Source organism: Zonotrichia leucophrys, chromosome 10, assembly GCF_028769735.1.
Source record: "Zonotrichia leucophrys gambelii isolate GWCS_2022_RI chromosome 10, RI_Zleu_2.0, whole genome shotgun sequence".
NCBI classification, from domain to species: domain Eukaryota; kingdom Metazoa; phylum Chordata; class Aves; order Passeriformes; family Passerellidae; genus Zonotrichia; species Zonotrichia leucophrys.
The window spans coordinates 3,142,501-3,170,293 of record NC_088180.1 but is presented as its reverse complement, the minus strand read 5'-3'; the positions used below and the strand labels follow the sequence as shown (position 1 = coordinate 3,170,293).

At 50.2% G+C, this 27,793-nt stretch overlaps 2 protein-coding genes across 4 annotated transcripts in view; one reads left to right on the top strand and one right to left on the bottom strand.

Moving 5' to 3' along the window:
• The window catches only part of NPTN (neuroplastin), a 27,050-nt gene extending 7,856 nt beyond the window's left edge, over window positions 1-19,194 (top strand). The window contains exons 3-8 of the mRNA XM_064722550.1: window positions 1,577-1,671; window positions 8,695-8,828; window positions 9,654-9,927; window positions 17,408-17,429; window positions 17,719-17,792; window positions 18,124-19,194. Coding sequence (XP_064578620.1) covers window positions 1,577-1,671; window positions 8,695-8,828; window positions 9,654-9,927; window positions 17,408-17,429; window positions 17,719-17,779 — 586 coding nt within the window. The 3' untranslated portion in view covers window positions 17,780-17,792; window positions 18,124-19,194. The remainder of the gene's footprint in view (window positions 1-1,576; window positions 1,672-8,694; window positions 8,829-9,653; window positions 9,928-17,407; window positions 17,430-17,718; window positions 17,793-18,123) is intronic.
• The window catches only part of REC114 (REC114 meiotic recombination protein), an 18,493-nt gene continuing 8,912 nt past the window's right edge, over window positions 18,213-27,793 (bottom strand). For 2 of the 3 annotated variants that reach the window (XM_064722547.1, XM_064722549.1), the window contains exons 3-6: window positions 25,244-25,327; window positions 22,369-22,536; window positions 21,262-21,330; window positions 18,213-19,409 (exon numbers count right to left, since the gene is read on the bottom strand). In XM_064722547.1, coding sequence (XP_064578617.1) covers window positions 19,248-19,409; window positions 21,262-21,330; window positions 22,369-22,536; window positions 25,244-25,327 — 483 coding nt within the window. In that variant the 3' untranslated portion in view covers window positions 18,213-19,247. The remainder of the gene's footprint in view (window positions 19,410-21,261; window positions 21,331-22,368; window positions 22,537-25,243; window positions 25,328-27,793) is intronic. The other variant, XM_064722548.1, reaches the window with a different exon arrangement.

Below are 27,793 nucleotides of genomic sequence, written 5' to 3'. Positions count from 1 at the left end.
TCCAGAGGGGCCCCTTCCCCCCTGCTTCACTGAAACAGAATTAGGCTGTATTAGGGGATATTTAATTGTAATTATGCTGATTAGGGGATGTTCAGGTTTCCATGGCCTTAGCAAAGCAGCCTCTCACCCACAGCATTTTGGAAGTTGGTTTGACCCTGATTAATGATTTGTCCTTTCAATTTCCCCTTTAGCTCATTTTGAATTACCTTGTTAATTTTGCAACTGAAAACTGAATTTAATTTCCTTTCATAATTCCTTCCTGACCCTCCTCAGTGCAGTGTTCAGCCCTGGCCTGAGCTTTGGGGGCTTCCCTGGATTGGAGTGTTGCTCAGGGTTCCTGGGAATTGCCCAGTATTGCCCAGCAAGGGCCTGGCTGAGGCTGTTCCAAGCCAGGCTGGATTTTTCCTTCCAAATTCCTCTGTAAAGGAGGATTTAGGCACTGCTGGGGAGGGAAGGAGTGAAGTGGGAGAACACCACAGTCCCCAGGGAATGGGGGACTCCCAGCAATCCCAGGCACAGCTGGAGAAATCCCAAGTTTCCATTGCAGAGTGGATCCTGAATTCCTGAGCACTCCTGGGCTGCTTTGCTGATGCTGGAGTTCAGGCTCTCTCTGCCCTTTGGTGCTTTGGTTACATTTTAAATCCAGGAATTCCAGGTTTTCTCAGTGAAAAGCAGCAGCAGCACAGCTGTGGTTGACAGAGGGTGTTTCCCTCCCCCATTTATTTATATTTTACATTGGTTCATCTTTTATATTCTGTTTATTTCCCTTAAGCTCTCAAGTTCTTGTTTTTTCAGTCACTTTGTTTTGCTGTCAGATGTTTTTGGTGCTTGGAGTTCAGAGCTGGCTACTTTTATCATCCAGAAAACTCCAGAATTTAGAGATTAAACTGCTTCAATTAAAAATCCTGCCTCTCCTAGCACTGGCAGTGGGGTGAACCTCTCCCAACCCTTCATCCAGCTCGGGGTGGCTGCTCCAGCTGCAGGGAGCTCCTGTGAGCCTTGAGCTGTGTCATGAATGATTGATGGCCACCAGAGCTGGGGAGAGTCACAGCACCCCCCTTGTCCTTCCCCTCCTCACTCTGGGCGTGCCTGCAGGGGCTCAGTGTGCTGCTGAGCTGCTCTGCCATTGCAGAGCTCCTTATCTGAAATTATTCACTTTGTAACTGGAGTTTGGGTGTGTAAATGTGTCAGCGCTCAGCCTGAAGTGAGCAGCTTTTTCCATGTGTCTCAGCAGTTTCCAGGGGTCATCAAATGATTTTATTGCAGGGTTTGTGCTCTTCTGCGGGGGTTTTTTAACTTGATTGAAAAATAATTATTAAAAAAGGGAAGGATAATAAAGACAAGAATTATTAATAAATAAAATAATTAATAATAAATAAAATACTTAATAATGAATAAAATAATTATTAAAAAGGAATAATTTGAAAAAGAATAATACAAATAATAAAAAAGGAGTGTTTTGGGGGAGGAAACTGCCTCGGTGTGTGCTGGGGAGGGTGGGCGTGCCATGGTTGCACCCACAATTAGTGGGTGCAATTAAGGGGTGTTAATTAGCTCTTGTGTGCTGTCCCTGCAGGATCCTGAAGGCCCGAGCAGAGGAGTCAGGGGAGTACCTGTGTGTGTTCGTGTTCTCCGGCTCTCCCGTGGCCAACGCCACCATCGAGGTCAGAGGTACTGCTGGCACCCTCACTGTCCCCTTGTCCCCTCCCCTGGCACTCCCTCAGCAGCCCCACAACACAGCAAAGGCCTCCTCACCATGCCTGGGTTCATATCAGAAATAATAATTTGTTATCACAGATAAAAGCTGTGATTTCCAGGGAAAGGCTGGCACACATCCAGGGAAAGAGCTCAGAGATGGGAGCAGCCATGGGTTTGTGGGCACTGGGTCATGGGCACATCCTGGAGCCTGAAATTAGGAATAAAAGCTGCACAGTGGGCAAGGTTTGCCACAGATGTGGGTGTAGGGAGCCACAGAGCAGTGCTGGTGTCAGGAATTCCCAGTGGAATTCCAGGCTGAGGTTGGGAATTTGTGTGGAATTTGGCAGGCCTTGTCAGTGTGTGGGAAAGGGAATTCCACCACCCTGAGGAGCTGGGCTGGGTGTTCAGGGCACACAGCTGGAGAGGTTCCATTTTCCTCCTTTTCTTTTCCTGGGGATTTTCTATCCCATCCTGCCCTTTTGCTCTAATTGCTGAATCTCCTCATGTTAATTAAAATGCAAAGCTCCTGCTGGCTCCTCTGGGCTGCTCTAGGTGACAAACCACTCCTGGAGGGGGGAAATGCAACTTTGGGAGCGGAGCAAGAGCTCTGCCAGCTCTGATGGTCCCTGCAGGGCCCTTGGGATGTTTGCCACAGGGCTTGGCTGCTGCTCTGCCAGGCAGGGCCACCAGCAGAGCTTGGCAGGGAGCTGGGAGCTCACTCTGGGGGAGGAAATGGCAATTGCTGTGATTGAATGCCAGGAGAACTGATCCTACTCACTTCCCACAGGTAATTTACACCTAAATGCTCTCCTGGGAAAGTGGGGACAGCAAATGGGGACTGCACTTGGAGCAGCTGTGGGGACAGTGACACCACCTGGGTGCCCATCACACCTGTGATCTCATATTTACCTGCATGGCTCCTGTTGGTGCTCGAGCAATTACACTCAGAGTTAATTGTAATGATGCTGATTGTAATTAGGGTGCAGCTCTCACTGCTGATGCACAGGGGAAGGAGGCTGCTGAATGCCAAAGTGCTCGTGCTCCAAAAATAGGGATTTTCTGACAGCTTGTGAACAGCTTCCCCAGAGCCTGTGGCAGAGGCAGCCAGGGCGTGCAGGGCCACTGCCCTGGTGTGCTGTGCCTGCTGTCCCTGCCATGGCCCTGGGGCAGCCTGGCACAGTGGGACATGTCCCTGCACGTGGCAGGGGTGGCACTGGATGGGCTTTAGGTCCCTTCACCCAAACCATTGTGGGATTTTTTCACAAACAAAATCCTTAGGGCAGAGATGTAGAGCAGTTGGAAATCCAGGCAGTGTCTGGTGCCTTTCCTGGGAATTCATTCCAAGCTGGATTCCCTCAGCCAGCTCTGCTGGACTTCTGGGGGGGGGTTTGTTCCTGCTCAGCTCCCCAGAGCTGTGGGGGCAGCCCTGAGCTGCAAACCTGGGGCTGAGCAAATGCTGGGTTGTAGGGAGATGCGGTTGGATCAGAATGCTGGTTAGGGAAACACTGGGTTTAGAGAATCTGGGAAATGCTGGGTGTAGGGAAATGCTGGGTTTGGGGAATCCAGCAAATGCTGGGTTTAGGGAAACACTGGGTTTAGAGAATCTGGGAAATGCTGGGTGTAGGGAAATGCTGGATTTGGGGAATCCAGCAAATGCTGGGTTTAGGGAAACACTGGGTTTAGGGAGTCCAGGAAATGCTGGGTGTAGGGAAATGCTGGGTTTGGGGAATCCAGCAAATGCTGGGTTTAGGGAGTCCAGCAACTGCTGTATTCATGGAAATGATGGATTTAGGGAATCCAGCAAATGCTGGGTTTAGGAAATGCAGCAAATGCTGAATTTAGGGAAATGCTGGGTTTAGGAATCCAGCAAATGCTGGGTTTAGGGAATGCAGCAATTCTGGATTTAGGGAATGCAGCAAATGTTGGGTTTAGGGAAACACTGGGTTTAGGGAATCCAGGAAATGCTGGATGTAGGGAAACGCTGGATTTAGTGAAATGCTGGATTTAGGGAATGCAGCAAATGCTGGGTGTAGGGAAGTGCTGGGTTTAGGGAAACACTGGGTTTAGGGAATCCAGGAAATGCTGGGTTTAGGAAAATGCTGGGTTTAGGGAATGCAGCAAATGCTGAATTTAGGGAAATGCTGGAATTAGGGAATCCAGCAAATACTGGGTGTAGGGAAAGGGCCCCTTGGAGCAGGGATCTCGTGTCCCCTTTTCCTTGGCACTGGAGCAGGCTGGGGTGGTTTTGGTGGGGTGGTGGTGCTGGAGCTGCCAGGCCTGGCCAGGGCACCCCTCCTGCCCATGGAAGGAAATCCTGGATTGCTGCATTTCCACCTGGAGCATCCCTGCAGTGCTGGTGGGGAGCTCTGGAGGCCTGAGCATGAAAAGAACCCCAAACAATGAAGTGCAGCCCTGGAGAGCTCTGCAGTGCCCCTGCTCCTCCAGGATCCTGGCAGAAGGGGAGAGGAAACAGCTGCTGGAGGGACCTTTTGAATTCCCCTTCCTGCCCGGCCTTTCTGCCCCTGCCTCACCAAGGGATTCCTCCTGCTCCCTTTGCACCTTCCTGTTCCTGGGGCACAGCCTGACCTCAGTTCCTGGCTGTCTCAGCAAACCCCTGCTGCAGCCTGGCTCCTTTCTAGAGGAATAAATTCAATTGGGCACTCTGAGCCCACAAAAATCCTCTCACATTCCCCCTTCTCCTGGTGCCTTCAAGCTCCACAGGGAGACAGGGGTTGGAGTCATAACCAGAAAAAGAAACTTCCCAGAGCCCTGTTCAGGTCACCCCTCAGTGCAGGAATATTTTTAGGTGCTTTGCCCTTGCTTTAATTTTGTCTATTAATGAGAAACTTGAAGGTAACTGGGCCATGCTTTGGAGGTGTCACACATTTAAATTTCCCTCTCCTTTACAGTGGTAAAGGGCTTGGAAGGGCTGAGGGCCTCCTGTACATGAGGAGATGAATTTTCCTGGCTGTGTGACCCCCAAACCCTTGGGAAAGCTGCTGCACACTGAGTTCTGTGCCTGCTGGGAGCCCCATGGTCACCCTGCCACAAACCCCTTTCCTGCTGTGTTTAGGTTTAAAACTATGCTGCTTAGAATTCCTCTCATGTCAAGCATGCCTGAATGTCTATTTATTTTCCCTTTGTTTTGTAGCAGTTAATTTAAATTAACTCTGCTTCCTTTTGCTCTTTGTGAGGTGTTTCCAGCCCACCTTGAGGATTTTTCAGGAATCCAAACCTCCCTTTGCCAGGGGCATTCTGCTGGTGCTGGTGATCAGCAGAGACAGAGCAGAGGGAGCTGAAATCCAAATCCTTCCCACCTAAACCTGCCTCACCCTGATGCCCTGAGGAGCTGGAGCAGAGGCTGGATGGAGTTAAGGGGAATAAAGTGGAGATTTACTGAAGTGCCCTCAAAGGGTGCACCCTGGCAGTGCCCCAATGGCTCCAAGATGGAAGCAAAACAGAGCTTGGTCATGAGATCTCACATTTTTATAAGTTTCAGTCCATTTGCATATAGGAGTTAACTGTCCAATTAACAGCTTCAAATGATGAAGTTTCATCCTCTTTGCTTGCTTGCCTGCTCTCCTCTTCTCACATTGTTCATGCTTTGGGCCTGAAGTTTGAAGAGATTGTCCTTGAGTCTCCAGCTAGAAAAGGATTGTTTTGTTTCCACTGTCCTGTGAAAAGATCCCAGTAACACTTAATATAAAGCTAAAGCTGTCACCAACACAGAACAGAAAGATTAAACCTAAGGAATCAACCCTGGGCTTTGGCTGGCACAGAGCAGGATGGTGCAAGGAGCAGTCCTGGCTTGAAAAGCTTCCCAGGGAAGCCCTGCTAAAGCTGGGGCTGCAGGGATGTGGGGCCAGCAGGACTCTGCTTCCTGCACTGTTTGGGACAGAAAGTGCTGGGCTGGTGTCTGCTGGTGGCACTGAAACCCCAGCAGTGCCCAGAGCCCCTGGGTGCTCCAGGAATAGCCCTGGCCCAGCAGAGCCGGGGAGGAGCTGAGGTATTCTGGGCACTGCTGGGATCTCCCTGGGAGCACCCTGGGAGCTGGCCTCTCCTTCTGCAATGTCATTGTGTCACCCTGCAGCAGGAGTGCAGGTGTCCCAGAAAGTGTTCCCTGTCCTTTCCTGTCCCTTCCCTCCCTGCCAGCAGCCTGACACAAACTGGGCCAGCTGGGAGTGCTGGCCCTGTCCCCTTTTCCAGGCTCAGCCCTGCTCAGGGTGGCACTGGAAGCCAGCAGCCTGGAGCTGCTGAGTGCCACTGCTGCTCTTCCTCATGGGAGTGTTCCCATTTGCAGCCCCTGGTGGCATTCCAGCAGTGCCACCTCTGGGATCCTGTCCCTGTCACCGCTGGGCTGGAGGAGATCCCTCCTTGGCCTCCTCCAGGAAGCAAAAGCCACAGGGGGCTCACCCAGGTGCTGCTTTGAGAAGGTCCCAGGCCCAGCAGGGAAGTGGTGGCACCTCTCAGTGTGTCCCCAGGTGACAGTCCCCTCTGGAGCCTTCATTATTTGGGATAAATGCCATTTTTCAGGCTGGGGACAGGGCCTGGGTCCTGCAGCAGCCCAGCACTGCCAGCCCAGGGCTGAGTGATTTCCTGCCTGAGCACACGAATTCAGCTCAGCAGCTCCAGCTGCTCCAGGTGTTCTGCCCCTGGCAGGTGGGGAATGCTCCTCCAGCTTCCTTCAGCTTCTGGCAGCTCCTGTCTGTGCAAGGCCAGGGGGTTGTTTGGATCTGGTGCCTTCGTGCAGGTCAGGGTTTATGTCTCTCAGTGTATTTTTATGTCTGATGTGGAAAGATGCATTTTGGGTGGTGATGTTCTCAGGGGTGCCAGGATGAGGGGAGAGATGAGAATCTTGACTCCATGTTTCAGAAAGCTGATTTATTATTTTATGATATATATTATAGTAAAAGAAAATGATATATTAAAACTATACTAAAAGAATAGAAGAAAGTATTTCAACAGAAGGCTAGCAAGGAATAGAAAGGAATGATAATAAAATCTTGTGACTGACCAGAGAGTCTGAGCCAGCTGACTGTGATTGGCCATTAATTAAAAACAACCACATGAGCCAATCACAGATCCCCCTGTTGCATTCCACAGCAGCAGATAATCATTGTTTACATTTTGTTCCTGAGGCCTCTCAGCTTCTCAGGAGGAAAAATCCTAAGGAAAGGATTTTTCATAAAATATGTTTGTGCCATATTGATGATATGGCATTGCCATATTGATGATATGGCAATATGACACATTTTGGGTGTCAGTTTTCTTAAATAAACCCCTTGGGTTTGTTCTTGGCCCGTTCTTACCTATCATGGTGTAGTGGTTTTGGCATCATCTTGGAACTAAAGAGCTGGCATCTGGCTGGGCTTCATCCTCTGGACAGGACTCCTGCAAGGCCCAGGAAGTGCTGGGCTGGAAATGCTGAGTTGGAAATGCTGCTGGAATTCCCATGGGCACTTGGAGGATGCCTGGGGCCTCTCCTGTGTGCCTGCCCAGGTGAACACACACCAGCAGGAGCTGGAGCCCAGGCTTTCCTACAGCCCTGGCTTTGCTGTGCTTCACAATCTCATTTGGATAATGCTGCTGCACTCCAAAAAGGATCTGAGGCACGGGATGCTCCCTGCACCCAAACCCCTCTGACACAGCACAGGAGGAAGCAGAACAGCTTGCCAGGCATTTCCCAAAGATTAGTGCTGCAATTCTGGGGAGAGCAGGCTCAGCTGCTGTCTGCTGGCACGAGAGCTTTTGTTCCTTTTGAGAAATTCCCCTCATGATCTCAGCCTGCAGCTGGAATTGCTGGCTCTGTGTGCACCTGCAGGGAGTGTGCTGGTGGAGCAGGGGAGTCTCTGGAGGAAATTCCAGTTTCCTGGAGCAGCCAGGCTGGCCTGGGCTGGATTAACAGCTCAGAGCTGCCATCACACATCCAGCCACGTGTGCTGTAATTAGGAGCTGCAGCTTTAAAGGTGGGCCCTGCAGCCTGGGGCCATCTGCTGGGCCAGGGGTCAGCCCAGGCACTGCCCTGAGCCAGCCTAAGCTCGGGGGGGCTTAGGGCTGCTCCGAGGGACACACAGGGGTTAGGGCTGCTCCGAGGGACACACAGGTTAGAGCTGCTCCCAGGGACACACAGGGGTTAGGGCTGAGGGACACACACAGAGCACAGGGGTTAGAGCTGAGGGACACACACAGAGCACAGGGGTTAGGGCTGTGCTGAGGGACACACACAGAGCACAGGGGTTAGAGCTGAGGGACACACACAGAGCACAGGGGTTAGGGCTGAGGGACACACACAGAGCACAGGGTTAGGGCTGCTCCCAGGGACACACACAGAGCACAGGGTTAGGGCTGCTCCCAGGGACACACACAGAGCACAGGGTTAGGGCTGAGGGGACACACACAGAGCACAGGGTTAGGGCTGCTCTGAGGGACACACACAGAGCACAGGGTTAGAGCTGAGGGACACACACAGAGCACAGGGGTTAGAGCTGCTCTGAGGGACACACACAGAGCACAGGGGTTAGAGCTGAGGGACACACACAGAGCACAGGGTTAGAGCTGAGGGACACACACAGAGCACAGGGGTTAGGGCTGAGGGACACACACAGAGCACAGGGTTAGAGCTGAGGGACACACACAGAGCACAGGGGTTAGAGCTGAGGGACACACACAGAGCACAGGGTTAGAGCTGAGGGACACACACAGAGCACAGGGGTTAGGGCTGAGGGACACACACAGAGCACAGGGTTAGAGCTGCTCCCAGGGACACACACAGAGCACAGGGGTTAGAGCTGAGGGGACACACACAGAGCACAGGGGTTAGGGCTGTGCTGAGGGACACACACACACACACACACACACACACACACACACACACACAGAGTTCATCCCTAACATCCCTGGGGTGGCAATGCCAACTTCCAGGGAGCAGGAGGGATTTGTGTGCAGGGGAGTGAAAGAAGCCTGTTGGTACTTACAAGCTGCTCTGTTGTCTCGTAGCCGTTCCTGACATCACTGGGCACAAGAGGAGTGAGAACAAAAACGAGGGCCAGGAGGCCCTGATGTACTGCAAGTCCGTGGGGTTCCCCCACCCCGAGTGGGTGTGGCGCAAGAAGGTCAATGGCGTGTTTGAGGTAAGGAATGGGGTCAGGAACCCTGCCCAGACCCCCTGAGGGGGGGGACAGCAGCACCCTGGGGTCGGGCATGGGCTGTTAAAGGAGCTTTGTGGCTGCTCAACGTGCAGTCCCTCCTAAGTGTGACTGAAGGTGGGTATTTCTGGCAGCAGGGAGGATGGATGGGTGAATATAAAATTGATATTTATATATAAATAATATAAATATGTAAAATAAATATGTAGATACAAACTTGATGTTTATATTACTGGTATGTGAAAAAAATTGCTCACTGCACTGCTGGGCAAATTTAAGAACTTACCCTGAAACGATTTTCTGAAATTCGCTGCAAACTGCAAGACTGACTTAGAAATGTGATTTAAAAACACACTGGGTTATAAGTTCCTCCAAGTTTTACTGGTTGAGCTCACAAGACTTTAAATGAGGAGGTGGCAGTGATCCCTGTTGGAGCTTGGGTGATCTGTTTGTTCCATGTAGCCAGTGATGTAGTGAGCAGGAAAATGTGACCAGCAGTGGGAATAGCAGAGAGGAGTTGGAATTTGCAACCCCTCCAGCCCAGCTGTTTCCTGTTGCTGCATGGATTGGATGGATGGAGCCAGAATGTGAAGCAAATAGCAGGATGGGATGAGTGTTCCCTGCTGAGTGTGAGCTGGAGGTTTTAAGGAGTGGCTCAGTGCTGGCAGTGATCAGAGCCCCGAGTGCAGGTTCTCTTTGTGGTGTTTATAGAGACAAACACCAGGCCTGGCCTCCTCCCTCAAATCTCCTCTTCCCGTGCCACGAAGGCCTTAAAGCTGTTCCCATTTCCCACCCCTGTCCCTCTGCCAGGACATCAACAACTCCTCGGGCAGGTTCTTCATTTCCAACAAAGAGAACTACACCGAGCTGAGCATCACAAACCTGCAGATCAACGAGGACCCCGGCGAGTACCAGTGCAACGCCACCAACCAGGTGGGCTCCGTGTCGGTCACCACCATCCTGCGCGTGCGCAGCCACCTGGCCCCGCTGTGGCCCTTTCTAGGCATCCTGGCAGAGATCGTCATCCTGGTGGTCATCATCGTCATCTACGAGAAGCGGAAGCGGCCGGACGAAGTTCCCGACGGTAAGTGCGCCCCGCGCCGCCGCTGAGCCGCCCGGCCCCGCTGCTGCTGCTGCTGCTGCTGCTGGAGGAGCCGCTCTGCAGGAAGGACCAGCAGCACAGCCCGCCCCGCTCCACGCTCCTGCCTTTCTCCTCTCCTCCCTCTCCGGACATGAAGCCCACAGGGCTGGATCTCAGGGGTCTCAGGGGGGTTGTGGATGTCTTTAAAGCTTTGTCGCATCTCTCTGTGTGTGCGCCCCAAGGAGCAGCACAGGGCAGAGCTGGCAGCACCCTCACTCCTGGTGGCATTCCCCTCTCCCCGTGGATGGACACTGGGCTGGGGCTGTCGGGGGACATTACACTCCAACCAAGGAATCATTGCACTTCAAGGGATTGGGGCTGCAAAGGTGCTTCAGAACTAAAATGTGTGCAGGGTTCAGAGAGGGGGGGAGGGCTCTTACTCTGCTGTGTAGCTGAATCTGTAGTTAAGGAATGCTCTGGAACCTGTGTCTATTGTAGCCTCTGATTAGATTTTATAAAAATAGGGCTTATTATCAGGTTTGATGGTAGCAATAATTAATTAATTCATCTGTGTTTGGTACATACAACTAGTAGTAACTTTTATCTATGAACTCCTGCACACCTTCCCCTGTGCACAGCTGGGGGAAGGGGCAGTGTGAGGCTGAGTATTTGCCAGACCAATGCTGAGAAACAGCCTTTAATGTGCTGCTAGCAGCTTACTCCAGTTTGTAGCAAGAAAACCTCTGTGAGGACTCCTTGGGAGAAGCAGCAGGAATGTCGTGGTGCTGCAGGAACTCGATGGAACAGCCATGGGGCAGGTGGAGGGCAGCGTGCTGGAGGGATCCTCAGCACCATCCTGGGCTGGCCAAGCCCTTGCAGTGAGAGCTGTTCCCCAGGGCAGCTGGGTGTGGCTGTGGGACAGTGATGTGTGTGTGGGGTGGGCACAGCCACCCCCACGGGACCCACAGCGAGGAGAGGAGCTCGTGGAGCACAGCAAATGGAATAACGGGAGCAGGGCCGAGGCTTGGATCAGAACTGGCTGAGGTAGTGCATCCCCAGAGGAAACCAGCTTTGGTTGTAAGCCTTGAGTAGCACTTACTAACTGCTTACAGAGCATGTGTGGGGGCTGCTCTCAGGGTGGAGCTCCCCGTTGAACCATAGTGCATGTTCTGTGCATCACTAACAGCTTCCAGTGGCTCCAGGGCTTGTCCTGCCCTCAGCGTGGCCTCAGGGCCCTCCACCAGCCCGGAAAACTTGGAACAGTCAATTTTTATTTTCCTCCTCCTCCATGTCAGTGATCACACTTCCCCACATTCAGAATTTTCATTGGATGGGGTTTCACAAGGACCAAAACAAGGTCCTGGGAATTTGATACACAAATATTCCCTGCCAACAGCCCCAAATGGATGGAATCCAACAGGAATTGGCTGCGGTGTGAGCAGATCACACTGGAGCTCACACTGGAGGTGAAGAGTTCCCTGCCTCTTTCCAAGGCTGGAGTTTTCCTGGCTGGTGTGGCCACTCCCCAGGTACCCGAGGGATGCAGGCTCATCATCCCCCTGGAGCTGCCCAGGATGATGAGCCGGGGAGCTGAGGTCACTCCAGTGCTCACTGGGGCTGCTGTTGTGAAGGCAGAGCCCTGGGGAGTGACATGGCACACCTCCATAGGGGTCAGATGTTCTCCCTGTCCCCTTTCCTGCAGGAGAAATCCATGCTGAGTGTGACAGTCCATAGCTGGGGATGAGGTTTGCCTGGCTGATGGACACAGCTGGCACCATGCCACCCTGAGTGCCACATTCCTTGGATAGTTGTGCATTTTCCATCCTGGCACCGAAGCTTTCCGTGCTGCCGTGGTGGGGAACGCCCCAGGGGCATGGCACGTACAAATGCACACGTGGGAAATCATCAGGAGCCTCCTGATTGCCACGTGGGGATGTTTGACTGGGGTTATCCTGAATTCTCTTATTTTCAAGACATGGTTACGAAATGCCAAAGTTAATGCTGGAATGCAGCGGCGCGCTCGGAGTTTGGGATTTCAGCTCCCCCCCAAAATCCCACCTCCGCCTCCGCTGCTGCAGAGGGAGCTGTGGCTGAGCCAGCACTGAGGCCAAACACACAGCACTCCTTCTCCACAGCAGCTGGCACAGCCAGGAGCTCTGCTGGCTTTTCCAGCCCTGGTGTCAGTGGGAATTGCTCACCTTTAGGGATGTGCTCATGGCAGAGCTCCACGTGAGGTGGTGCTGCCCTTCCTGCTGGGATGGGAGTGTTCTTCTTGGACCTCTCCAGATTTAGACACTGGGATTGTTTCATCATGAGCACCATCACCCCCTCTTCCCAGGGTGGAATAACTCTGGAGCGCCCTTCTGGCGTCCCCAGGTGTGTGTCAGCCTGTGTCCCACAGCAGTGTGAGAGTGGGTGGCCCCACTGGATCTGCTGCACGTCCTGCCGGGGGATGGCTCTGGCTGCAGATCCTGGAAAGAGCCCGAGGGTTGGGTGCAGCTGTTGGACCTGTGGTGTCCCCACTCTGCAGGTGCCACACGTCCACCTCAGGGTGTCTGCCACTGTCCCTCAGGTGTCCTCTGATGGCCTGGCCACCCTCTGGCCTGCTGAGAGGAGTGCACAGAGAACTGGAAGTGTGGCTTACTCAGACCACTCCTAAGGATTGGTTTTAAAATTTGGAGAAAACCAGTGCTGCTAAACGTGGCCACTTCCTGTGGAAAATCCACTTCCTCAGGAAAACCAAAGGCTTTTGGAGCAGAAGGAGCTGTTAATGAACTGCTGGAGCACACCTTGGCTCCTGACTGGGCAGTGCAGGATGAGCTGCTGGTTTTGTATTCTGCTGGGAGCTGCAGGTGCCCACACTGAGCTCTCACCTCATGCTGTGCCCAGGTGATACTTTAGGGCTGGCTCAGTTAAACCTGCACAAATGACAACGTTTGGGGTGTGCTGGGTCAGCTCCTCAGGTGAGACCAGCCTGGTGCTGGGCACAAGTGCCCACTTGGTCCTGGGACAAGTTCCTGGGAAGTGTTCTCTGGGTGAGATCCCTCAGGCCTCTGGAACTTTTTCCCCAGCACCTGGAAATTCTGCCTGGCCAGCCCAAAGCAACAATTGAATGTTTCCCTTTCCCTCAGATCTCCATGCTCTACAGGCTTCCCGTGCCCTGGCTCAGCGTGCCCATGGGAGGCTGGGGAGGGTGATGGGCTCCAGGGTGCACTTGGGGCAGTTCAGTGTAAAGGTTCCCTCTGTTGGAGGCGCTGGCAGAGCAGGGACTCTCCTTTAACTTTGGCATTTCCTGACTGCAGGCCTCGGTTTTGCATGGACCTGGCTTTGTGTGTCCGTGAGCTGCTTGGTGTGCCTCGGGCCAGGGCTGCTCAGGAGCTCCTTGGCTGATGTTTCCTCCTTCTCAGGACTCTGATTTGGGAGCTGATTGTTTTTCCTGCTGCTGGAGAGCAGGAAAAGGAACATTGCACCCATGAAATCCCTGTTTCCACCAAAGCAGTGGCATCAGGGGGTGCCTGGAGCAGGGTTTGCTGTGGATGTTCTCCCAGCACACCCAAATCCCGTGCTGGAAGGAGGAAGGGAGGGCAGATGGCGCTTGAATTCCTGCATCCTCTCAGATTGAATTCCTGCATCCTCTCAGAACGTCAGTTCTGACCTGCCTTACACCTGGCAAGGCAGCGTCCAGAGAGCAGCCAGAGGGGCTGGCACACCCACAGGGGGCTGGCACACCCACAGGGGCTGGCCACAGGCAGCTTCCATGGCTTTGGGGGTCAGAGCTGCATGAGCTGGCATGCCCTGGCACGTGGCTGCATGCCCAGGGGAGGAGGTGCCAGCAGGGAATGCCAGGGTGCTGCCCTGGGCAGGGAGAGAGGGGAATGGCTTTGTCTCTGTAGTGCAGCCTGAGCTGCTGGGTTTCCTTGGCTCAGCCAGCACCAGCTGAGGGTAGCCTAGCAGAGCTCCTAAAGGAAGGGTTTTCTGCTGGTGTTGCATCCAGTAGTCTAAAGTCAGCACAGCCCCTGGCTTAAAGGGTTTTCTGGGGTAAGTAGAAGGTAAAACCCCTTGGCTCCATTCCCCGTAGGAATGGGAGTGGTTTGTACTTGGAAATCCATAGCCCTGGGGTGACTGGGTTATAACACCTCCCTTTTCCTTCTTCCCCTCTCATTCCTCAGCCTAATCCAAAGACTTCCCCTAAATGTGTTTCCTCTCCTGGCTCTGCAGAAGCTCCATCCCAATCCCCACATTCTTTCTAACCCTCTTTTGCTTTTTTCTTGACTTTCCCTGTTCCTGCTATTACTGTAAGTAATTGAAAGAAACAAACTGTTCTAACTGCAACCATTTACCTTTTGTAACCAATGATTTTGGTGGGGCTTTTTTTCCCTTTATGCACATCTTTCTCTCCTACACTTTAAATTTGTCGTGGTGAGGCAGGTACAGAGTGAGGCCATATCCATCAGCTGTTCCCAGCAGCATTGCTGTGTCCCAGTGGGAATGGACACAGGACCCTGAGTTGTTACAGGCTCTGGTTGCTCCTTCAGAGCTTTGAGCTGTTCCTGCACCCCTGGCAGTGCCCAAGGCCAGGCTGGAGCATCCTGGGACAGTGGAAAGTGTCCCTGCCCATGGCAGGGGGTGGCACTGGATGGGCTTTAAGGTCCCTTCCAACCCAAACCAGGCTGGGATTGATTCTTTCCAGGTTTTAAAGCATGAGCTGAGATGTAGAATCCCTTCAGAAGCAAAAATTGGAATCTTAGTGCTGGAAGAAGCCGCTAGTGTTTCATTTTTAACTTCTCCAGTCACAAGATGCTACCCAGGATTAATTTGATACTAAAAATAAACCCTGTAGCTTTCCAAAGGCGGTGAAAGAAACTGAGTGACATACAAAATGCCTGTAAATTAAGGCTGAAAATCGGAGGGGGGGCACAAAACACATTCCCATCCAAGTGGAGGAGCTAAGGGAGATCTACTTGTCATCATCTTCCAGTTTTAAGTCCCAGCTATTTCTGCCTGCAGGGATTGATTACCTGTGTTAAGCCAAGCAGCACATCTCCCATTTTGGCTCAGAATGTGCAGTTTTGGGAGCCCATGGTCACTCCATGCCTGAGGAAAGGCCTGCCTGTGGCAGGGGTCATTGCTGTGCTCTGAGCAGGGGGGTTGTGGCGATCCCAGTGCCAGGGCAGGTGCTGCAGGAGGGGCTCAGTGGCTGCTCCCAGTGCTGGGGGACCTTTCTGTGCATAGGTGCTGCTGACTGTCCTAGAGCAGGGCTGTGGCATTAAAGCTTTGGGTGATATTGATCTTGTCGGTTACTATGACTTCTTTTTTTTTTTTTCCCCCCTTCAATTGCATCATACCCTTAAAAAATGGTGGTAAGTGAGAGCTCTGCATGCTTTGGAGTTTGTTTAACCTCCGCTTCAGTCTATACAACGCACAAGTCATGACGTTAACACTCTTGAAAACTTCCTCATTCACGTTCACAACTAATTTGGATTTCAGTTTGCTGTTTTGAACCTTTTCTTTAGTCTGATTTTGTACTGGTTTTTCTGTTGTTCTGTTGCCCCTGGTTTCGCTGAGGGTTCGGTCTGTGTCTGTACTGTACTGGGGATGCTTTGCCAGCACTTAATGACTGACTGGGAATTTCCCTTGGTCTTTTTATCTGTGGTTTAGCTTAGAGATGGGACAGGGAGCAGTCGTGAGGATCCACCAGAGTATTCCCAGTAGGCTTTTTTGTGGGATCTTCGTGAGGAATCACCAATGGCAGCCTTTATCAATTTGAAGCTGCTTTTTAAATTTTTTTTTTTTTTTTTTTGACAACACAAACTTGCTGATGTGAAGCGGGCATTTAAATCTTTGAGCAGAGAAGGGATAAAGGTTATTTTGTAGCGAGTGTCCGCGGTGCAGTTTGCTATTGCTGAAGTCCAGCCAAACAAACTCCCAAAGCAGTGGATGGTGCTTGGTGGAGCCGAGCTGGGTCTCGGAGGCAGCGCTGGCCTCGGGGCCAGGGCTCGCTGTCCCCCCGGAGCTGGGCTGCTCTCGGATCCTTGGTTCCCAGAGATGTTTGTGGAAGGAAGCCATAGATTCCTCTGCTGTGCTTTGTGTTCGAGTACCTGATGTGTCTCTGTATATCTCACTGTATATACAACAGCACATTGATGTCTGGCTGTCCTTCCTAGTCCCAGTTCTCTGTACCGTGTCCGATAGTTACTGTTGCTGGTACTGGAATTCTGTGGACACCGGTGTGTCGCTAGTCTGTTACTTTGGCTGTAAAGCTCTTGGTTTGTGGTTAGTTCTTTATTTTTGAAGTATTTTCTGTTCTGGTCACTGTTTGTGCTAGCGGTGGCTTTGCCTCTCCGTTGTTGCCTCGAGGGCCCAGGTGGAGTAATGTCCCCTCTCCCTGACATTACTCCTGGCGTGTGCTCATGCGGATGCCTACACTGTAAGACTGTAATTTCCATAACTGCTTCATGTGCACTAAGCACCCTTGTGGAATCCTGCTGAGAGTTTCTCAAAGACTTCCCTGAAAAATCCCTCCGGCACGAGGTGGGAACGGCAACTGTCAAGTGCCAAAACCAGCAGGGCCTGAATTGGTCCCCCCAAAATCCATCTGTGGGAGCATGAGGCTCCTGGATTGACTCTTGTACTGTTGTGTAAATGCATTTTTGTCCTCTGTACTACAGCGTGGGTGAAAATGGTGTTTGAGAATTCCAAACCAAAGCCCAATTGGTCGTGAGAGTTGATATGAAACATTCCTCATTGGCAGATTCCCTGCCCCCTGCCAGTTCCTAAATGAGTTTTGCCAAGGGCCATGGGCAGGACATGCTGTCAGTCCTCTGCAGCTGAAGGGTGTCCAGAGGTGTCCCAGCACCCCGACTCCTCCTGGTGACTCTGGATGCTGCTGCCCAAGGACCATGGCTGGGGCTGGAAATGAGTGTTCCCCTTCAGCCTCCTCCTAACCTGGTCCCTTCTAATTAAACATTGAGAAAAAAGGGGAGTGTAGAGGTTGTTTCATCTGTGGGGAAAAATGAGTGTGGGGTGTGTACCCTCTGGGGTATATACCAGGAGTTACCCATCAGCAGTGGAAAAACAGCTTAAAAATTAAAATAAATATTTTTAAAAAGTCAATGCAAGCAAACATCCAGCAGGATTTTACAACTGAACCGTTGGTTTGTCTCCTCATCTATTTTTTATGAGATTGAACCACTGGAACTTGGGGACAAGATGAGTCTTGATCATGTTGCACCAATCTGTCCGCTACAGTTGCAGTCCTTCATGACCAGCATTCCAAGTGTTAACTAAACCCATTGAAGCAACATACCTGCCATTAAACCCGAATCCAGAGCAGTAACTCCATGATCCTTGCACTCCCGACTGGAATGGCCTTTGATGCTGTAGATAGATCACTTTGCTGCTCGTTGTGGCCCCCTACAAACACTGACTCTCTTTTTCTTTCCTTCCCTTGTCTCTCCCTGGTGCCTCGGGATGCTTGCTGCAGATGATGAACCAGCTGGGCCAATGTAAGTGTGTTTTTGGGAAAAAAATCTGGGGGGTTGTGGGAGGTGATAAATCATAGGATTGATATTGCATGTGACATTACAGATGGTGTTGGGCCTTCTGGTGCATTTCTTAGCACCGGAGGAAAGAAAAGCAACATCTTGCTAGAAAACAAATATTGGGCTAAAATACAAAGGCTAAAACTGTGTTGAAGGAAGGCTGAAACGCTGCCTAATGAAGTACAAATAACATCCATTTTCCCTGTACCTGTGACTGATTTTTGATGCATTTCTCTCCCATCTCTTTCTGCAGGAAAACCAATTCTACAAACAATCACAAAGACAAAAACTTACGTCAGAGAAACACAAATTAAAAATGCTCATCATGTAAGTATTGCCTGCGCCCGGCCGGGAGCGGGCAGGCCCAGCCCTCCTGCCCTCAGTGCTGGGGGGCAGCAGCAAAGCCTTCCCTGCATTAAACATTAAACATTAAACATTCCTGCTGCACCTCAGGGACCACGGGTGGGCACCAAACATTGATTTCCTCAGACAGGCGGGGGGTTTAAGGCCCTGCTTGCTAAAATGTGGGCAAGGCTGCCGAGCCCTCCTGATTGATTCCCATAAAAAGCGGAGCCCCGGTGGGAGCGCGGGGGTTGCAGGCTGCGGCGGCTCGCGCTGTTCACCATTGACTAGCACCTCTTTCTCGTTTCTTTTTTAGAGCTTTAAGTTTCTGAGAGACTGATGGCAATATGACCTGCTAAATTTAAGGGTTGGAACTCTTGGTTCTAGAACTCCAGTTCTGTCTGATTTCTTTTTTTTTTTTTCTTTCCTTTCCAAGTGAGCAACAATATGACTGTCTAACGCATGCCTTATTTAGCCTCTCCTGCAAGGATGACCTAGCCAGATGAATTTTAATAATGCTTCCGTGTAGAAGGTGTAAACTCTTTTGGGCTTGATGTGCTGTGAATGTTGCTTTTTTTTCCTCCTTTCCTCTCTTTACACGAGCAGTAGCCAGGCGGGTTCACGCATGCGCTGTTTTTTACTTCCTGTAGCTGTTAAATTCGGCACCGCTCAAACCGCACCGCTGCCATCTAGTGAGACTTCTTTTGTAAAGTACAGCGAAACTTAAAGATATATACAGTATATATTTATATTTGGGGGAGGGGAAACCAGAAGTCGTTGTGGTTCATTTTGAAGCTGCTGATATTCATTCCTTACTGTATGGCTGGAAGGAGGGAGTGATGCCGGGCCGGTGCTCGCAGCAGGGACATTGGAATTTCCTTAAGGGCTTTAACCATGGAGCGCGGGGTGTCCTGTTGGGCGTCGGGGCTGGGTGGTGCCAGGGGCTGCTGGTGGTGGTGGGATGCAGTTGGAAACAAAAACAAACCTTCAGTTTATAAATATATATATATGATTGCTTTTTAAGTGATTTTTTTTTTTTTGTTAACTCATGTAAATTCTCAAATCCTTTTGCACTGATGTGTTCGACATATTCTTGTACATTCAATTCAGGCAAACTTTTATAATTTTCTTTTTTTTTTTTTTTTTTGTTTTGTTTAAATGATGAAATGTTACAGCATGGTGATATTCTATGCAACTAGTTATTCCTCTTTAGTTTGACACTGTAATTTCTCATGATTTAAAGATTGTAGAAATAGACCCACCAGGGTTCTCATGATGTGCGTAACTGTAGCTGCATGAACTCGTGTTCTGTGTATTTGTTGAAGTGCAATGATGTATAAAAAGTGGATTCACCTGTTTTTAAAAATAAAACACCGACAAAAACCGCTGTAGGCATTGTTATTGAACCTTTAATCAGCAGAGCTGGGGTGCCAGGTGTGCCTATTCCTTGGCCAGCCTGTGCAGCTCCTTCTCCACGTCCTCCACGAAGGCAGGGAAGTGCTGGTCCATGAGGCACAGGCGCATGAAGGTTCCCAGCTCGCGGGCGCTCCAGGCCGGCTGCCGCAGCACCGGGGGCAGCTCCGGCCGCTGCCGCAGCACCCACTGCCAACGGAAGGTGGGAAGGGGCCCTGAGTGGGACACAGGGACACAGCCACAGCCCAGCCCCCCTGGTGCTGCCTGGGACACAGGGACACAGCCACAGCCCAGCCCTCCCGGTGCTGCAGGAACAGGGAGCTGCCTGGCTTTGGTGCTCTTGGAGTGCCATCAGACAGCTTCTCTGTGTGTGAGCTTTTCTCTGATGCTCAGGTGTGATTCCAGTGTAGCTTTTACACTGCAATTATTTCAGCTGGAAATGGACCCTGGAAATGGAATCTCCTGGGTACTGTGGTTCCTGCTGGGTATCCATTCTGTAATCACTACACTCTGTATGAGCTGTACCTGCTGCCACATGGATGTGTGGGGATAACCAAGCATGCACTTGCAAGCTTTTCATTTAGCCAAATGTTTTTTAGAATGCTGTGGTGTGTTCTTAAGTTTGTTAGTTTGCTCCCCCCATTTTCTGTATTAAATGGTTTCTTCCTTTCCCAGGACCCTGCCAGTTAGGTTGCTATGGAAATGAAACTGCTCCTCCCTTGGTTTCTCTTATAAAGTGAAAGTTGTTTCCTCCTTGGGGTCAGTCAATCACCCCTTTTCTCCTCCCAGGTTTCGAGAATTTTCTTTTCTCTGGGAGTTATGGTTGGCTGTAGCCCCGGAGCCCCTCCTATGATTTATAACAGTTGGTTACTTTAGTATATCAGTTATGTTTCGTACCTCCAAATATGTATTTCTATTGGATAGCCGGGTTTCCCTGCCTTCTTCCCTCCTTTTCCCTTAAAATCCTCTCCTGCCCCCTGTTCGGGGCCATTTGCTGGGTGTTTCCCCTCCTTGTTGGTTCTTCTGTAATAAACCGACAGTTTACCCCCAGCAAGTGGTCGCCTCCTAATTCGTCTCTCACCGCACTGCTCCGAGCTATCCCCCAGCTCAGCCCGAGGCCAAGAGACGCCGAGGGGGCTGCTTTCTGATGCGCAGGGGCCCTGGCCTTCGCCCCTCACCAGATAGCCGGATTCCAGGGCCGTTCACGCCCCCACGCATTAGAAGTATGGGGCTTTTATGTTAAAATTTCCTTTTTACCCCTGTTTAATCCCCTCTCCCAGCTTTTTCCCATGGTGATGGGAGAACTCTGGGCATTGTGGCACTGGGGTTGGAATGAGGTGACCGCTGAGGTCCCTTCCAGTCCATCCCACTCTGGGATTCTGTGCTCAGCCAGTGGCTATGAAAGAAGGGTAAGGAAGACACAGAGAAGGAACTGCACAAAACCAGAAAAGAGCAGAGTTTTCTGCTCACCTGCTTCTGCCCTGGCCTGAATTCCAGTAAATGAGCAACAGTTGACTTCAGGTATTTACCCAGAACTGCTCAGTGAAGCTGTCCATGGAATAGGGGGATGCTTTGCTGTGGGTCGGGGTTGAGAAGGGTCCAGGGGAACCTCAGAGCCCCTGGCAGTGCCTAAAGGGGCTCCCAGAGAGCTGGAGAGGGACTGGGGACAAAGGAGAATGGGCTCTCACTGCCAGAGCAGGGCCAGATGGGATATTCTGTGATTCCTTGATTGATATTTGCAGGCTTCAGCTCTGATCTGCAGAGTCAACCCAGTGCCAGAGCCATTCATTTGGATGTTGCCTCTGGGTATTTCTTTGCTCTCAGTGTGTCATTTGTTCCTATTCAGATGGGGTGATTACACCACCCAACACCTTGTTTTGCTGCTGATTCCCTGGCTCTGGATCATTACACAGACCCAGTGTTTTGCTGGTGTAGATGATGGCATCCCAATGCTCAGGGAAGGCATTTCCCAGATGGAATCTGAGACAGCTCATTCTCAGGCTCAGTTACAGACTCTAACCAGGAGATGTTTGTTTTTTACCTGTGCAAGCTGTGCTACAGATCTTCTTTCTCCAAGGCTTGTGCAGGAGTCTGGGAGAGGCTCATCTGGCTAGAAAATACCAAATGCAAATAAGGGCTTGTTACCAAGCAGAGTGTGGGTATGTGCAGGGGGGGAAGCAGTTCCATTTTTAGCACTGACGGGAAGGGAATGTGCTCAGCTACCTTCTGCAGTAAAATGACATCTTTTTATGGAACCTGCATGCACATCTGCTCCAGTCTTTAAAAATGAAAGACATGACAGTTTAACTACAGGCCTGTTAGCTCATGGCTAAACTGAAGTCACAAACAACTTCCTAGGAGTAACTTCAAAGAATGTTTTGGATGGATGCTCACAAGAGCACACTGCTTCTTTTCCATGGATCCAAATACCCAAGAGAGCAGAGATTTTGGAATAATCACCCTGGAAAATGCTGTTTGTTATTACAGCAACCTGATGTGGTCGCTGAGGTGAGAGAAGGACGAGAATCTTGTTCCTTGATCAGAAGGCTTGATTTATTGATATATAATATATAATGCATTATAACTATACTAAAAAGAATAAAGAGAGAGCTTGCAGAGAGCTGCTATCCTAAGAATAGAATAGAAGGAATGAATAACAAAGTTCTGTGTTCAGGGAATCTCCCCTGAGCTGCTCCTGTGATTGGCCCTTAGTTGGAAACATGCAAGATGAGCCAATCACAGGATCACCTGCCACATCTCACAACAGCCGATAACAATTTGTTTACATTCTTCTTCTGGGGCCCTTTGCTTCCCAGAAGATGGACAAATCCCAAAGAAAGGATTTCTATGAAGAAATGTCTGCGACAGTTTGTCTCTGCCTTTTCCAGTTATCTCAGGACTTGGAGAGGGGAAACATTCTGTTCCTCCTGAGATGTGCCAGGTTAGGTTAAATTGTAAATAAGCAGTTGTAGCAGCTACTGCCACTGCAAAGCAGGAACACACAGAAAGGAGCCAGGAGCCAGGGTTACTTGGTGGCTCTGATCATTTTTTGCCCTGTCCAATTTCCCAACTCCCATTTGATGCAGGCAGTCTCAGAGCTGTGAGAAACTCCAGAGGTGAGTGCTTCTGGGTGTGTGTGCTCACTTACTGCGTGCTCGGTGTCCATGGCCTGGCTGTCCTGGCTGGGGCTCTGCTCCTCAGCCCCCTGCACGGGCAGGAACTGCCTGAGCTTGTGGACGCAGCTGCTGCAGCGCTCCTGCACCTCCTCCCTGCAGCTGCCTCCGAACTGCACGCGGAACATGCGGCACTCGCTCTGCTGGGAACACGGGAGAGCAGATCAGCCTGGAGCCCCCTCCAGCTGCTCGGAGTAAATCCATGCTTGTTGGAGTTGGGAACAAGGCAATAGATTTGTGGATAACTGTGCCAATTTAAAAACAAATTGCTGTATTTTCAGTTTTTCCCAGCAGCTTAACCAGAAGACTGTGATTGCTGATTTGAAAATCAGGTTAAAATATGCAAGAAAAGGGTGAGTGATGCAAGGCCACCTGTCACTAATTCAAGGTTTAGCCAAGTGGGCAAGCCTTGCCAGGACTCAGCAGGAAAATTAAGTTTTATTGTTGCTGCAGGTACTGTCCTGTAAGATGTGCCAGCTCTGCACTGTTATTTGTGACAAAAAATGACACAAGAGTAAGCAGAAGTTAACTCTGGATCTGGACTAGCAATTCTGGGAATGCATGTTCCAGTTAGGATTTATGTTCCTGGTCTGCCTGCTCCTGTGGGGAGCTAAACCAACACATTCACTTTGGCTCTCACCTAAATGTTCCTTGAACAGAAACTGGCACGTTGAAAGGAGTGCAGGAAATTCAATGCATTACTTCAAAGAGTGAAATGCTACTAAAAATTATTGAAAACTGCCAGATAGCTCTGACCCCCCAGAGTAGGTTGTTGGGCTGTACCATAATTGGTATTTTTAATAAGTGCCCCAGGTTCAGCAAAGTGCCCTGAAATGGGGATGGAGTCTCTGGTGTGTGATAAGCTTGGCCTGAGCACCTGGAGCTGACGTGAGGGAGGTGCATATTCAGTGTTCAGAGAGTGAATTAATGGAACTTTCGGTTTGATCTTGAAATTTCAATTTTAAAAAACCTAAAATACAAGAAAAGCAGCAAATTCTCCTTGGCCCAGCCTGGCTTATTTAGGTCTTCATCTTCCTGAGATTCCAGTGTCAGCCCCATTTTCAATGCCCATTTTAATCCCACATTGCTGGAACACAAGGACACCTCTCACTTTAAAGCTCCTGTCTCAGAGATGAGGCAGCTCCTGCTGACAGCCCCTGTGTTTACATGCCTGCTGCTTGAAGATGTTTGAATCCCATAAAAAGATTTTTAGGGCAGGGTAAGCACAAAAGCCTGGCTCAGTGCTTTTCTAAAGGGAAAAATGTCAAACTAATGTGAAGTGTGGCACTCATTGCCAGTGCCCAGCTGGATTTGCCCTCATTAATTAAGGAACTGGGGCAGCCTCCCAGAGCCAGGCAGTGCCAGGCAGGTGAGTTCTGATTTCACAAAAGGAACTTGGCTGGAGTGTCCTTAGGACACTTTCAAAGAGCACTTGCTTGTTTAGATCCCCAGATTAATTTTGGGGCTGGACTATTTGGACTCCCTTGGGTTTCTCACAAGGACTGGTAAATACTTTAGTTTGCAGTTCATAAACAACAGTGGACTTTGAAAATTAAACATTGTTCCTTAGTGGAAAGAGAGCTGTGATATGTCAAGGTTTATAGCATAAACTGAGGCCTGGGCAGTCACACCTGAACCACACAAAAACTCAAGTATTAAACACCCCTGATGTCATGGAATCATTACATTTGTACCTCTTCCATGCTGGGCTGGGGGGATGAGCTCAAGGAAAACAATATGAAGGGAAATTATTTCTTGCAAAATTATTAAGAAGATTAATCTTGTGCTGGCTAAGAGCCACAGTGTCCTACTGAAGCCATATTTGAAGTGATGAGCAAGTTGCACTGTAAGTGACTTACAAAAAACAAGGAGTACAAGATAAACCAGAAATTTATCATAAAGATGAGCCCAGAAGCTGCATCCACTGTTAGGATACGAAGTAGAGAAGCTGTGTGGTAAAATCACTGCAGCTGAAGTTGTGTGGATTTATGGTAAGTAAACACTGGGATGCACCAAATTAATTTCAGGCTGTTAAAATTCCTCCTTTCCTGAGGTGCCCCTCAGAGCTGTGCTGGAGCCTGGCACTGAGTGTGATGTTGGTTTTGTCTTGGTGAGGAGCAGCAGAATCCCCTGATGCTGCACTGGGGGACTGGCTCTGGTGACTGGGAAGGAACAGCCTGCAGGTTCATCAGAACTAACTCCTGCCCCAGCTGCCTTCAGGTTTGCCAGGTTTTTAACAAGCTGATAGAAAGCAGAGTGCAGAGGTGTTTTGGTTTCAGGCATAACCCATGAATTTAAAACATTAAGGTACTTACAGAGTATCAGAGTTCATCACAGAACAGAAAACCCTGAGATTTTTGCACAGATTGGTAAGAAAAAAGTGCTGTTTGATTACTTAAAGGCAAACCAACCACTTTCCATCAGGAGAGCTGAGTGGCTGACCAGAAACCCACGTCCATTTTGTTTCCTTGAGTACCAAACACCTTCACCACCACCCTGCAGCTGCTGTGCCAGGGGCCACAAAATGCCTCAGTTACTGCTTGGTTACAGAGTTTGTTTGCTGAAGTGCAGTCTGACTCAGAGGAATCTTGGAAAAGATTTGCTTCATTTTAGAGTGGGAAATAAAACCAGTCTGGCTGTTTTAGCAGCTAACTCTCAGCAGTCTAAAAACTGAATATTAGCAGTTATAAAAGATATCAATATTTAATCCATTCTTGTTTAGTATCTAGAGTAAAAAAAAATATTCTAATTTACATAGGTAATTAACACCTTCTAGTTAATTTAGCTAAAAGGGAGAGATTTCCTCCATCTCTGTTACATGTTAGGGATGTTGGAAGCAGCTCAGCTCACCTTGGCCTGTGCCTGGAGCAGCAGGCAATCTGCTCTCCTCACTATCTTCAGCCACTTGTGGGAATCGATCAGGGAAAAGCCTTCCTGAAATAAAGCACAAAACAGTGGCCCACAAACAGCAGCACCCAGGAGCACATGTTTAAGTTGTGTGATGTAATTAAAGCCCTAATGAGGATCAGTCACTGCAGCTATGCAGTTTTTGGAGCTGTCAAACAGCTGCACTGTGGAAGTTTCACCACTCCAGGGATTAAATCCAGTAACAGCACTGTGGAAGTATGCTGTGATTTCCATCCCTCTGTACATTTACATCTGTGCATGCTGTGGAAGCCCCTGAAAGGCAGAATAAAGCAGCTGCGAGTGGAGCTGTGAGCGCTGAAGTTGCCCGGGAGGGCAGCAGAGGGCAGGCGAAGCCGGGGAATGGCGCAGCCCCGCTGCATCCCAGCCCCAGCGAGGCCCCGGCTCCAGGTGGCACTCAGGGAGCCCAGCAGCAGCTTCCTTAATTGGATAAAGATGTTTTTATACTCCACTTGCATCACTGTCAGTCTCTTCAGACTCGACAGGCTGCTCAGCTCCTGTAAAAACACCTCAGGAAAGTGAAAAACAACTGCAAAGCAACGGCCTGTGTCTCCCAAGGCACTCTGAGCCTGTACTGAGCTAAGTCCAGGGGAAAACCGAAACAAATAATCAGTGTTAGGGCAGGAGGAAATCAGGCACCCGTTTGATGCAAACTCACAATAATTTCAATGACAAAGGGCTTGAGCCCAGACTGCTTGCAAGGGGTCCTGAGGGCCAAACCCCACAAGTCAGGTCCATCCTAAAGGCCCATGGTGGTTGGCACAGTCACCATCCATGTCAGGTGGGGCCAGGCTGCAAAAGCATCTGCCATCCTATTGTGGAACAGGAATCACCTCAGGGACTGCTGCTCTCCTGTGCTGCCACTGCCTCTACACTCTCATGCACCAACTGCATGGGGATTTTTAGCTGCACTTCCCAGAGGAATCTCTCAAAAACTGTGAAGAGTTGAAGCAAAGGCAGACTGGATGGCAGACAGCTGCTGTGACAGACTGCAGAATGTCAGCCAGCAGGGAATGCCATTCCCAAATGAGCTGGGCTCAGAGGGAGAGAGGAACTGCCCTGAGGGCTGCAAAAGCAGCTGCTGACAGCAGGTACGAGGGCCAGTCCCTTGTGGTGTCTCTGCACTGAACACACTCACAGTGCCCTAAGGCAGGAAAGGCCTAAAGGTCAGAGCAACAGGGAGAGATCACCTGGAGAGCAATGGGGAGAGGCTGAACCAGGCCCCAAATGCTGCCAGTGAAGCAATTCCAAACCATTCCCTCCCTAGGCCACTTCAACTTGTGGCCACTTGTGCTTCTGTTCAGTCCAAGTAGTTTCTGTTTTGGAGACACACCAACTGTTTATTTAAATATAGCTATTCCCATATTCAGTCTGGTTTTACAGTGTTTTTCCTTTCACTGGAGATGAAGGTTGAACAAATGTTGTCTCCTTAAAATAATAACTGTTTTCAAATAAATTACAGAAGGCACTTACTGTTTAATTTTCCTACTAACTATTTTATTGATGTTTCCCACGTTCTTTTATGTGTCCTGAGGTAAAACAAGTGGGAAAAAACAGCATTTGGAATTTTTATTTATGTACTCCTGATTACCCAACTCCAACCCACAAATTTGTTTTAACTGAAATATAAATTTAACCATTATATTTTTAAAATCGTTGTCCCTGTATTCACAGAATCACAGCCTGGTATGGGTTGAGAGGGATCTCAAAGCCCATCCAGTGCCACCCCCTGCCATGGGCAGGGACACTGCCACTGTCCCAGGGTGCTCCAAGCCTGGCCTGGGGCACTCCAGGCAGTGCATGTGGAGTCAGGTGAATGAATCAGAGCACAAAAGGGAAGAACACAGGGAATGTGTCCCTTGCCTGCTCGAAGGCAGGAGGATCTGTGCTGGGGCAGGGCCTGGGAGCTGCAAGGCAGGAATTTGGGATTACCCGGGTGATGCACTGACCCCGGACGCGCTCTGGGTGTGTCGATGGCACAGAAAAGCAGCGTTCCTGCTGCACTCGTGCTGCCACCAGGCTGCAGAGCAGGGAAGCAGCGGCCGGTGCTGTTCCCTTGAGCCAGCCAGGCAGGGCAAAGCCAGAGGGCAGTGTGAGATTAATCAGAATATCCCCAAAACGCAGCCTGGAACGGGGCAGGGACATGTTGGGAATTTAGCTGCTAGAAAATGGAAAAGTACAAAACCATGGCTAATTCCAAGTCCTGCACCTGCACAGATAGCAGTGTCCTTGGGCCTAGCTGTGGTATAATAACAAACAGTGAAAAAGACATGAGAAAAGAGAGATGTAACCCCTAAGGAATGAGGATGAGTTAATGCTATAGTTTAACCAATAGATTGCTTGGCTTACAGAATATTCATAAGCTTATTATTTGCTGTATAAGTGTTTGATACTTTCTTTAATAAACTGGACCAGAAAGACCTGAGGGACCAGGACTGGACCGGACCTGAAGGCCTGTGATGAACCAACTGGTGT